The 12,316-nt window shown below is 38.3% G+C and overlaps 1 protein-coding gene across 2 annotated transcripts in view; it reads left to right on the forward strand.

The window, feature by feature from the left end:
- The window catches only part of ly75 (lymphocyte antigen 75), a 28,348-nt gene extending 20,977 nt beyond the window's left edge, over nucleotides 1-7,371 (forward strand). For both annotated transcript variants that reach the window (XM_059538213.1, XM_059538214.1), the window contains exons 24-35: nucleotides 555-684; nucleotides 773-993; nucleotides 2,004-2,166; nucleotides 2,254-2,412; nucleotides 3,049-3,171; nucleotides 3,446-3,634; nucleotides 3,876-4,099; nucleotides 4,214-4,397; nucleotides 4,501-4,659; nucleotides 5,942-6,064; nucleotides 6,153-6,335; nucleotides 6,922-7,371. In XM_059538213.1, coding sequence (XP_059394196.1) covers nucleotides 555-684; nucleotides 773-993; nucleotides 2,004-2,166; nucleotides 2,254-2,412; nucleotides 3,049-3,171; nucleotides 3,446-3,634; nucleotides 3,876-4,099; nucleotides 4,214-4,397; nucleotides 4,501-4,659; nucleotides 5,942-6,064; nucleotides 6,153-6,335; nucleotides 6,922-7,094 — 2,031 coding nt within the window. In that variant the 3' untranslated portion in view covers nucleotides 7,095-7,371. The remainder of the gene's footprint in view (nucleotides 1-554; nucleotides 685-772; nucleotides 994-2,003; nucleotides 2,167-2,253; nucleotides 2,413-3,048; nucleotides 3,172-3,445; nucleotides 3,635-3,875; nucleotides 4,100-4,213; nucleotides 4,398-4,500; nucleotides 4,660-5,941; nucleotides 6,065-6,152; nucleotides 6,336-6,921) is intronic.
- The last annotated feature ends 4,945 nt before the right edge of the window (nucleotides 7,372-12,316 follow it).

Genomic DNA, 12,316 nt, shown 5'->3' on the forward strand with positions numbered 1-12,316 from the left:
GTGACCAAAAGTCAATGTCTGATGTAAAATACTGACTCTATACTTGACATACTATACTTAGTATGAAATAAATGTATTTTAAATATATTACTTTATTACTGGTGAAGGCCTTGACTTGTTTCAAAAACATTAAACAATCGCACTAACTCAAGACTTTTGAATTGTGGTTTAAATAGAGCAATCGTAATATTGATCCATCCGAATCAGAATTGTTTTCTGAAGTCATGCAATAATTTAAAAACCAACATAAAAGTGCATTCTTGGAGCTTGACAGCCTCTGCCTTCATTCATTTTCATCATATGAAAAAGAGCATCATGAACATTCCTCAAAACATCTCCATATTTTCTTGATGAAAGCGCAGAAGTCATATGTGTCTAATAAGTTTTCATTTTTAGGTGAACAAAGCTTTTTTCTTCTTTTTTCAGTTTTATTTCATCTCCCATACGCCATATGGCTTCAAGTATAATTGTATAAGCTGTACATAACGTACCATTTCTGCTCATGATACACTTAATCTGAGCGTTTTTCCTTTTCCTCTTGATTTGAACGGCAGTCGTTTGAAGAGGACTCCATGGAGCTCTGTGCCTACATGTATAATGATGATCATTCTGACATGATGGGCACCTGGGACTACACCACCTGCTCCGACCGCCAGTATCTCAGCATCTGCCAGCATCCTGCAGGTACGAGCCACCAGCCAATGTTTCAATCATCTCTATGTTATATGGAATAGCATTCTGTTGATTAAAACCCAATGGACAATTTCCCCAGATGAACAAAAGGAACCTGAGCATCAGGATGATTTCACGGTTCATAATCATACATTTAAGGTGGTACAGCAAGACAATTTAACATGGATGGAGGCTCTTCAGTTGTGCCGGAGCTACAATATGACCTTGGCCAGCGTACCTGACGCATATGTCCAAGCAGTGCTCACAGTTGAAGTCTCTCATAGAGGACAGCCCCTCTGGATTGGACTCTTCAGTGAAGATGTAAGTGAAGATCTAATTAAAAGTTGGCCATCTGTAAAAAGATTTTTAATATTTTATTTGAAAGAAGCCACCAAGGTTGCCTTTATTTAAGCAAACATACCATAAAAACAGTAATATTGTGAAATCCAATCAACATTTAACATTTTTGGTAACACTTTAGTATAGGGTCCAATTCTCAGTTATAACTATTTGCTTATTAGCATACCTATTATTAACATATTGGCTGTTTATTAGTGCTTATAAAGTATGTACAGTATAATGCATGGCATCCATAATCCTACCCAAATACCCTAAACTTAACAACTACCTTAGAAACTATTAATAAGCAGCAAATTAGGAGTTAATTAAAGGCATTGTTAATGGTTAGTTAATAGTGAGAATTGGACCTTAAAATAAAGTGTGACCAAATTTTTATTACAAGCCCTTTAGTATGTAAAATATAGCGGAGGGAAATTGTGCTAGTCAAACAAAAGAAAACTAAATCCTGTGATCTTTAAATAAACTACAAAATAAAAGTATAAATTATTACATTTTTGGTAAGCTTTTATTCGATTAAATCAATTAGTAAAATATTATTACAATTTAAAATAACTGTTTTCTATTTAAACATATTTAACAAAAAATGTAATTGTAAATGTAATTTTTCATGATTCTTTGATGATTGGAAAGTTAAATAAAACAACATTTAAAGTACCTGTTTTCTATTAATAATATATTTTAAAACTATTATTTTTTTCCTGTGGTACAAAGCTAAATTTTCAGTCTCACATAATATCCTTCAGAAATCATTCTAATATGTTGATTTGATATACAAGTAAAAAATACAGTAGTATTATTATCAGTGTTGAAAAAGTTGTGCTGCTCATTATTTTTGTGGAAAGCATGACCTGTTTTTTCCATGATTCCTTGATCAAAAGAACATCATTTATTGATTACATACTGTAACAATTTAATGTCATGACCATCCCTATTTATTACTATTATTATTATTTTTTATTTTTTATATCTAGGATGGGGAGCACTACCACTGGACAGACCACAGCCACAATGAGTTCAGCCGCTGGACCCCTGAAGCCACCAAAGGAGGCTGTGTGTATCTGGACACTGACGGTTTCTGGAAGGCAACCGAGTGTGAGGATGAGCTTTCAGGAGTGATCTGCCACATCCCACACAGTGAGGATTCAATTCATAAATCCCACCTCTGCTTTTCAATATTAACTTGCACATGTTTTGATTTAAAAATGCGTTTTCTCATAACAGTTGAGCCCGTCATGCCTGAAGTAGATTCGGTCAAATGTCCTCACAAAAGCAATGGACAGAACTGGATCCGCTTTAAGAAGAACTGCTATACGTTACTGCTGGGGGCCTCCAGATGGGGCAAAAACGACATCATTGATCCGCAGATCTGCAAGTCTCTTGGTATGAATGGATGAAATCTGGGGCTTTTTCTGTGATGAATTATTCAGCAAAAAATGTTTTCCATGTTTCTTTTTTGTGTGTTTCTTTTCAAAGTTTAAATTCCGTGCTTGAAGATGTTGTAAAAATGCCTATGCTTAACATTTTAACAAAAGCACTGTTTTTTTTCTGTTTGGAAGCATGCTCTTGATGGGTTGCTATGTCCACTTATAATAAGCGATGCTTTGCCTCGGCTCATAAACAATCCATTGTGTAGTGATAATAGTGTAGGCAGGGGCAGGTAACAATATTCAGGTATGGAGTTTATTTCCAAGGTAGCATAGGCTTGTTCTCGTTTGTTGTTTATTATAGCAAGATTTGGCAACATTGAGTCAAGACGTACCTCCTTTCCTGTGATTTCTTGCACCAAAACTCTGCAATGCATTTAAATATGTCACTAACAACTATATGTTCAGTTTGTTTCTGTGCACACTGCGTACAATTTCTGCAAAGCGGTTATCACTTTTTAGGAGTCAGTAATTTACTGGAGTATGTGTGTCTACAGAACAAGATTAAGCACTAAACGGTGAATTGACAACTGATTTTAGTTGTGTGTGCACATGGCCATTGTTTTATGGTAATCTTGTCTGTGTGTTTTAGCCGGGGCCGGAGAATTCCTGACAATCCGTGATGAGGAAGAGAATAATTTCATCAAGCAACAGTTGCAGCCATTCAAAAATTTAGTCATGTTTGTGTGGCTGGGAATGAACAAAGACAAGACGGGTAAGATGATCACATCCCAAAGATCTAACTTCTTATCAGTCTAAACCTGGTATAGTCAACTTCCAACCCTTATCCAATAACACCTGTTCATCATTTTTAAATAGTCCTGTATACTTTGATTCGCTTGATCAGGTGTGTTTGGAGCTGACTTTCGGCAACTAGTGTTGACTTCTCAAGATTGACAAAACTTGGCCAGAAGTCATGTAGTGTTTTCAAGCATTTATGTGGAAAATTGGAAAGGAAAGTATCAACTAGCTGTTCATTTTTTTTTTAGATGAGCAGCTGAAGTGGCTAGATGGCAGCAATGTGCAGTTCTCTAACTGGAAATACGGTCTAAGACCAAACATCACGGAGTCCTTCATGGTTGGTCTCAACTTTATCGGAGAGTGGGAAATGATAACAAATCCACGTTTTTTCAATACCTTCAAACAGAGGAGTATTGTGGTGTGCAAGATTGAAAATGGTAAAGCAACACCAATGAGTTTCAGTTTTCATATGTTTTTACCATTATTATTAAACTGCTAAAAAAAATCATTAAAATTACATGAAAGAAGTCTTAAAACTTTTTTTCTATTTTTAGCTTTAGTATGCATGCTCTTTTTATGACCTCAGATGAATAAAAAAAAACTTTGTGATAATTTATTTATTATAAAATGTATATTCCATACAATTTTTTTATAGACTTGCAAAAATGTCTTTAACAGATACCAAAAAGGAGTTCATGAAGGATGTTGTTGATGTTAATGCTCCGGATGGCATAAGTTACCATCGGGTGGCCAAGAGAATGGATTGGTATCAGGCACTGCAAGAGTGTGGACGCAACAGAGGCCATCTTGCCAGCATTTCTGACAAAACCACTAACGACAACATGGCACTGATCGCCAAACGGGACGGCTTTTCACTCTGGATCGGCCTCTCCAAACAAGATGTACACAATTTTTTGTGATAATAGTAATAACTGACAGCAGTTAATAGCAGTACGCTCAGTCTTCTGCTCTCAGTTGTTGCCATCGTCATGTAATTTGTCTGGCTGTTTCTTTAGGTAAGTGGATGGCCATATGAGTGGTCAGATGGGAGTGCAGTAAAATTCATACCAGATGGATTTGTCAACGACGGCCTTGATTATGAGGAAAAGTGTGTGTTTGTGGACTCCCAAGGCACCTGGACGGCTGTCAACTGTCATGCAGCCCAAGAAGGAGCCATCTGTTACAACCACATCAGTGAGAGTAAGACAAGCAAACAATAACGTAACACAAACACAGCTGTTGTTCTGAAAGATCAGTCTCAAACTGTTTTTTGTGTGTGTGTGTGTGTGTGTTTATTTCTCAGAAACTGTTGCACATCTCTCTTCTGAATCCAGCAGCAGTTGTCCCAAGAGTGATGATCACTTTTCATGGGTCCTGTTCAAAGATCACTGCTATGCTTTCAACATGTACAACTACTCTGTCTTTACCATGGAGAGTGCCAAGAACGTGTGTCAGAATCTGGGTGAGTGTTTATATGCTGTATTGCTGTGTCTTTAACAAATTTGCAACTTTTTCTGGTCAAGAAGAGACAGTATACATGCAGCCAAACTCAATGATAAAACATTCAAATGCTAGTGCAAAATGTTTTACCATCTCTGCAAGAAGCAGCAGATGCTTTCCTTTCTAAACTGTTTAAAGCTCTAGGACCAGTTTCTCAAATCCCAACCACGGACATAATCACATTAATTTTGTTAACGAAAACTATGACGAAAAAGGTTCGCTGATGAGCTTTTTTCCCATGACTAAGACGAGCCAGTAAGGTCAGTAAACAATAACTGTGATTGTATTAACATGCAATATCGTTGACCAATAAAATATGTATTTTGGGAATTAAAAACAATACCAAAATCTCCTTTTATTTTTGGCCAAAAATAGAGACAAAATATTACTGCACCCTGCTGTACATGCCTCTCCTACATGAGCTTTCATGTGTTTGGTTGCCAGTTCAAATCCCCAAATCAGAGATTTGTAGAAAAAAAGAATATGTTTTCTTCCTGGTGTTTTACTTAATTTTTGCAATCTGGCAACCACAAACACACACTTGCTCTTTATAAGAAGCCTCGACGATGATCTGAAAACACTGAAAAACATGCTGGAGTTTAACATCTCCATGTGAGATGTTCGGCTTAAATGAAAGATCTCTGTAATTAGATCTTGACTATATTGTTTGCGATAAATACTCAACCGTTGTTGTTTTAATAGAGAAACATCATTGCAATTTGGAATTACTGTTGTAGTATTGTTGTAGAATTTCACTGTTGTGGTATTTTGTTGTTGTTTGTGTGTATTACTAGTTTTCATAATGTAGACGGAGCAAGTGAATAAGTCTTTGATATTAATTTATATAATATTTAGCCTATAATAAATCAGTACAGTAGATAAGGTAAAATAAATCATTTATGAGTTCTGTTGATTTGTGCTTATTGTTAAAAGTGCAATGACTGAAATGTAAAAATACATTTCTCAAATGACAACAATTATTGTATTTATAATTTTGAGTAAAAAAAATAGTTTCAATATTATGCAGCATGATGAAAATGTGACTAAGTTTCCACTGACTAAAATGCTCAGACTTTTAGTTGACTAAAACATTACTTAACAAAACCTGGACAAGTTTGACTAAGTAGGATAACAACAAAAGAGTACATTTGACACAGGACTAAGACTAATTTAAAAGACTAAATTACTATACACCATCCAAAATCAGCCTGAAAGTGTCTAACCACATCTTGTATTTTTTTCAGACTCTTCCTCCAAGCTGTTAACCATCAAGAGCAAAGAGGAGAATGATTTTGTCTCTGACTTCATGAATAAGAACCCCTCCATCACAAGCCGCGTGTGGCTGGCGCTCAGCGTTGACGCCAATGGTGAAATAATGATTTAATCTGCCTTGAATCGAACCGTTTCCTTTTGTAAGAGTTATGTAATGTAAATCTTTATGAATCTCCGCAACAGGTGAGCCCACAGGTTGGCATGATGGCAGTGAACTGGACTTCTCTAGCTGGGATGCTAAATCAGGCCCACAATTATCACGGCAGACGCCACAGATCTGCGCAGTCATGGTGTCCAGTAACGGCTCCTGGACCCACACAAGCTGCTTGAACAGCCGCAGCCGAATCGTCTGCAAAGCACCTGCCTGTGAGTCCCCAAAATCTCTCACCTTGAAAATGTCTCATTTCATATAGTTGAAAATAATATGCAAAAAAAATTAATTTAATTTTAAATTGAATTAAATTCATGCATTTAGCAGACGCTTTTGTCCAAAGTGACATTCAAGCTAACATGATTTTTCCTAACATTACCTCACATATATATATATATATATATGTGTGTATGTGTGTATGTGTGTGTGTGTGTGTGTATATACTTCTATATTTATATATATATACTGTATATATGTCTGATGACATATAGTTGAAAACAATATGCAAAAAATATAATAACAATAAAATATATTTAAGTATATATATATATATATATATATATATATATATACTTTTATTGTTATTATATTTTAGATTTTTTGCATATTATTTTAAACGATACATTTAACGTGTGTGTGTGTGTGTGTGTGTGTGTGTGTATATATATATGTAAGTAATTGTAATATTATTATTAAAATATTTCATGAATAAACATTATTGAAAATACAGAAAATGTTATATGATTTTGAATATAAAACTTGCACAAATGTAACATTTTGGCATAAATATTGCATGTGCAGATCCAGGTAGCCCTGTGGCTTTGGTCTTCTTCATCATTGTACTCATGTGCATGTTCGCGGCTGTCCCCTTCATCTTATACCAGAAAAACAAGCATCGCTTCCATTCAACTGTACGTTACCAGCGCAACTTCGATGACGCAGACAGCGCAAGTATGATCAATAATGCAGAATAACGGCTCAGCTAAATGACGGTAGCTATAATGTGCCTTTTACTAGAACCACTCCTCTATGCCATTAACAGAAACACCTGCTTCAGTGGTGCAGTTATTTATTATGCCCCCCCCCCCCCCCCCGGCATCTTGTCCGTTTCTGTAAAATAAAATAGGAATGATATTATTCTAAGGGTTTTATTGTTTAAATTCAAATGTCTTAATTGCTTGTGTATATTTTAATTGGAGGACTGCAGGTACTTACCATACTATACAAACTGTGGCTTCTTGTGAGATTACGTTATCAGATCAGGGTTTTTTACTCCTCTTGAGCAGCACTGAATATTAACTCATGCATGGAGCTGGGAAGGTTTGAAGAATGTATGTTTTTCTTATTTACTTTTCAAAGATGTGATTTTAAGAGATCTGAAACTGTATTATTTCATTTAAAATTTATTTTTGTGGATTTAGGGTTAGTTTTTTTTCTTTCTTATTTGATTTTTGAATGCCACTCTTTGAAATTGTTGGAGATTTATTAGTTGTCCGGCAATAGAACATTCCTTTCAAATTTGCCAGAATGGTGTTCCTCCACAGTGTTGATGTATCATGTACTTTTTTCTGGCATTATGCCATTGTTTGCATTCATTACAGTAGTATCCAAGTGCTGAATAACAGCTTATGGTAACACAGTAAATGCAGTGCACTGAGTGCTGTATAAGATGCTAATGATAAAATGATAGTTTTAGGTAGATGATTTCTATGCACTCTTACGCTTAATTCGCTCAAACTACTGAAATCTGATGCACTTTAATAAGCTGTTTGAATCTAACTTCAAGCACAAATTACACAATTATAGTTAAGTATTTAGTACATGCTTTGTAAATATTTTATTACAGATTTTTTTTCTTGTTGCTGTTGATTATTTGTTTGTTTTTATTTTTCACTCTACACCAAAGATCATTTGGGAATTTAAGGTAATAAATTGCAAACCCAAAAATGTTCACTGAAGACGACGCTGCTTTGAAACGAAAAGAAAAAAACATTTTAAAAAAGTTTTTTTTTGTTATCCTTGTCTTTGATTTGATTACATATCTGCTTTCCTCTGTTTTGACCACATGCTCAATAAAGCAATGTTACGTCTTCTAATATGACATGTCCTTGTTTTATGTTGTTGACTATTAATAGACATGTTTTAAAGTCATAGCGTTAAATTACTTTAAAGTTTGAGTTACTTACATGCAGTATTCATTAGTGTGTTGATGCTGACTTAGTATTTATCCGGGGCATTATTTAATGTTAGTTAGTCATTGTTTTCCATTATTAAACTACAGTGTTTTATAATGCAAGTAAGGCAAGGCAAGACAAGGCAATTTATTTCTAAAGCACGATTAAAAACAACAAGTTGACCAATGTGCTATACAGATTCTAAAAACATCAACATATACACAAAAACCATTTCACAAATAACAACATATCACTGAAAAGCATTTTGCAAAAAGGCCTGGGAGAATAAATGTGTTTTTTTAAGGGGACTTAAATGACACCAGTGTGGAGGCAGTTCTTATCTGTAACTGTAAACTATTCCAAAGCGTTGGGGCCACTACTGCAAAAGCCCAGTCCCCCCACTGTTTGCGTCTCGACCTAGGAACAATCAAAAGTTTCTGGTCAGAAGACCTAAAAGACCTTGATGGAGTGTACAGTTGCAACAGATCTGAAATATAAGATGGAGCAAGGCCGTTTAAAGATTTAAAAACAACAAAATGGGAGTGATATGGTCCCGATTACGAGAACCAGTTAACAACCTTGCAGCGGCATTTTGGACAATCTGTAGTCATGAAAGGGTGGACTGACTAATACCTAAATACAGGGAATTACAGTAGTCCAAACGGGAAGACACAAAAGCATGCATCATGCTTTCAAAATCACAAAAGGATAAAAATGGTTTAATCTTTGCCAGTGTTCTTAGTTGAAAAAACCCTGATCGAACAACACCATTGATCTGCTTATCAAAATTTCAAGGCATCATCAAAAATTACACCTAAATTTTTTACCATGGATTTACCATAGATAGATAAAGGCCTAAAACAATATTAGTAGACCCAGATGCATTTGCCTTTAAGTCCTTTAAGCATGCGAGAAGAGGTTCTAAAAAATTGCCTTTCTTCTTTACAGGTACATAAATCTGCGTAGCATCAGCGTAGCAGTGAAACGATATACCATGTTTACTAAAGATAGATCCAATTGGCAGCATATACAATGAAAACAGAGTAGGTCCCAAAATGGAGCCTTGTTGGATCCCACATGTAAGAGAGATAGATGATGATGAAAAATTGCCCAGGGTAACTGAAAAGCTCCTATTTGTTAGATAGGACTTAAACCAGTTTAAAAGAGTACCTCGAATCCCTACCACCTGTTCAAGTTGAGTTATAAGAATTCATGGTCTATGGTGTCAAAAGCTGAACTAAGGTCAATTAACACTAAAAGTGCAGTATCACCAGTCTACCACTAGCAGAACATCACTGCGAACTTTCAAAAGTGCAGAGTCTGTACTATGATGCTCCCTAAACCCTGATTGAAAAACTTCAAATAATGAATTCTTATTCAAAAAAGACCGCAATTGAATAAGGACAGCTTTCTCCAGCACCCTTGATAAAAAAGGCAGTTTTGAAATAGTGTGACGGTGGGTATAAAGATAGTCTGGAAGCAGATGCGAGATTAACAGTTTAATGAGATGAGATGAAGATAAATACACAACCAAACAATGATGCTGAGACGACGACACTCCGTGGTGAGGAGGTGAGGAATCCTGATGGTGGCGGAGAGAGGGTGAGTAATACGAATGATGACGGCGCGTAGACAGCAGGAGAGGATGACCCACGACGTAGACGGGAGGCTTTGACCGGTGGCGATCGGTCTTGGCCTTAGTGCGCTCCCTCACCCGGAGCAGAGTCTCGCGGGCTCTGGTCCAGGTGTGGTGACACCTCTGGACAAACGCGTGAGCGGAGGGGACCGCGACTTCAGATTCCAGACTGGGAAACGTTGGTGGCTGGTACCCTAGGCAACACTGAAACGGAGAGAGGCCCGTAGCTGACACTGGCAACAAATTGTGGGCGTACTCCACCATAGAGAGTTGTTGTTTCCAGGAAGAAGGATTCTTGGAGACCAAACATCGCAACGACCTCTCTAAATCTTGGTTGGCTCGCTCAGATTGTCCGTTGCTTTGGGGATGATAACCCGAAGACAAGCTAACAGACGCTCCTAACAATTTGCAAAACTCTTTCCAAAATTTGGATATAAACTGAGATCCCCTGTCCGAAACCACGTCTACCGGGAGGCCATGAAGCCGAAACACGTGATCTAGAACAGTGGCCGCGGTCTCCTTGGCTGTCGGTAATTTGGGCAAGGGAATGAAATGTGCCGCCTTCGAGAACCGGTCCACTACGGTCAAAACGACCGTCATGCCATTAGAGGGCGGGAGGGCGGTAACAAAATCTAGAGCGATATGTGACCAGGGTCTCGAAGGGACAAACAGTGGTTGAAGAAGCCCATCAGGAGGTCGGTTAGATGACTTACCACTGGCACAAACTGAGCAAGCCAAAACAAAACAAAAAAAAAACAAAACAAAAAAAAAAATCGCGGACTTCGCGAGCCATACATGGCCACCAGAATCGTTGTCTAACTAACCCATTAGTTCTACTTATCCCTGGGTGACAAGCCATATTAGAACAATGACCCCACTGAACAACTTCGGACCTTAACTCCTCCGGCACAAATAAATGGTTCGGTGGGCAACCGGACGGAGGCGTTACCCCTTCTAAGGCCGTCTTGACCTTCGAATCGACCTCCCATACGAGTGCTGAGACTACTAATCTCTCAGGCAAAATACACTCGGGAGTAACGGGACGGGCGGAGGGATCAAAAAGAAGTGACAAAGAATCGGGTTTGACATTTTTGGAACCCGGGCGGTACGATAGGGTAAATTCAAAACGACCGGAAAAAAAGTGCCCACCGAGCCTGCCTGGAATTGAGTCTTTTGGCAGTTCTAATGTATTCTAAGTTCTTGTGATCGGTCCAAACAATAAAGGGAACCCCTGAACCCTCCAACCAGTGACGCCATTCCTCTAATGCTAGTTTGACCGCCAACAACTCTCTATTGCCAATGTCATAATTACGTTCGGCAGGAGATAGTCGATGTGAGAAAAACGCGCAAGGATGTACCTTATCGTCCGAAGCAGCACGTTGGGACAACACTGCTCCTACCCCCACCTCTGACGCATCGACCTCCACCACGAACTGCCGTGTGGGATCAGGGGCCACAAGGATGGGAGCCGAAATGAAACGGTTCTTGAGGTTAGTGAACGCAGCCTCAGCAGCGTCCGACAACCTGAACGGAGTACTGGGAGAGGTCAAGGCTGTCAGAGGTGAGGCTAGTTGGCTGAAATTATGGATGAAACGTCGATTGAAATTGACGAACCCCAGAAACCGCTGTAGGGCCTTACGGGAATCTGGCGATGGCCAATCTATCACAGCCTTAACTTTGTCAGGGTCCATACGTATTCCCTCGGACGAAACAATATACCCTAGGAAGGGGACAGACTGTGCATGGAATACGCATTTCTCCACCTTGACAAAAAGCCCATTCTCAAGTAACCTCTGGAGCACTCGTCTGATGTGTTGAACGTGTTCCTGGAGAGATGAAGAATAAAATCAGTATGTCATCCAGGTAAACATATATAAACTAATCTACCATATCTCTCAACACGTCATTCACGAGTGCTTGGAAAACTCCGGGCAAATTGGAGAGCCCGAACAGCATCACCAAGTACTCAAAGTGCCCTCTAGGGGTATTAAAGGCGGTTTTCTATTCATCCCCCTTCCTGATGCGGACCAAATGATAAGCATTGCGTGAATCCAATATTGTGAATATGGATGCTCCCTGCAACCTCTTGAAAGCTGAAGACATGAGTGGTAAAGGATAGGTATTCTTAATAGTAATGTTGTTCAGCTCTCGGTAGTCAATGCAAGGTCGCAGAGAACCATCCTTCTTACCCACAAAAAAGAACCCCGCCCCCGCTGGAGAAGAGGAAGGACGGATGAACCCAGAGGCTAAGGAATCAGAAGTGTATTTCTCCATGGCCTCCCTCTCAGGAATAGAAAGAGAGTATAACTTGCCCTTAGGCGGAGACTTACCTGAGACTAAGTCTATAGCACAGTCATAGGGACGATGCGGAGGAAGAGAAGCAGCA

The sequence above is a fragment of the Carassius carassius genome, chromosome 44 (genome assembly GCF_963082965.1).
Source record: "Carassius carassius chromosome 44, fCarCar2.1, whole genome shotgun sequence".
Lineage (NCBI taxonomy): Eukaryota > Metazoa > Chordata > Actinopteri > Cypriniformes > Cyprinidae > Carassius > Carassius carassius.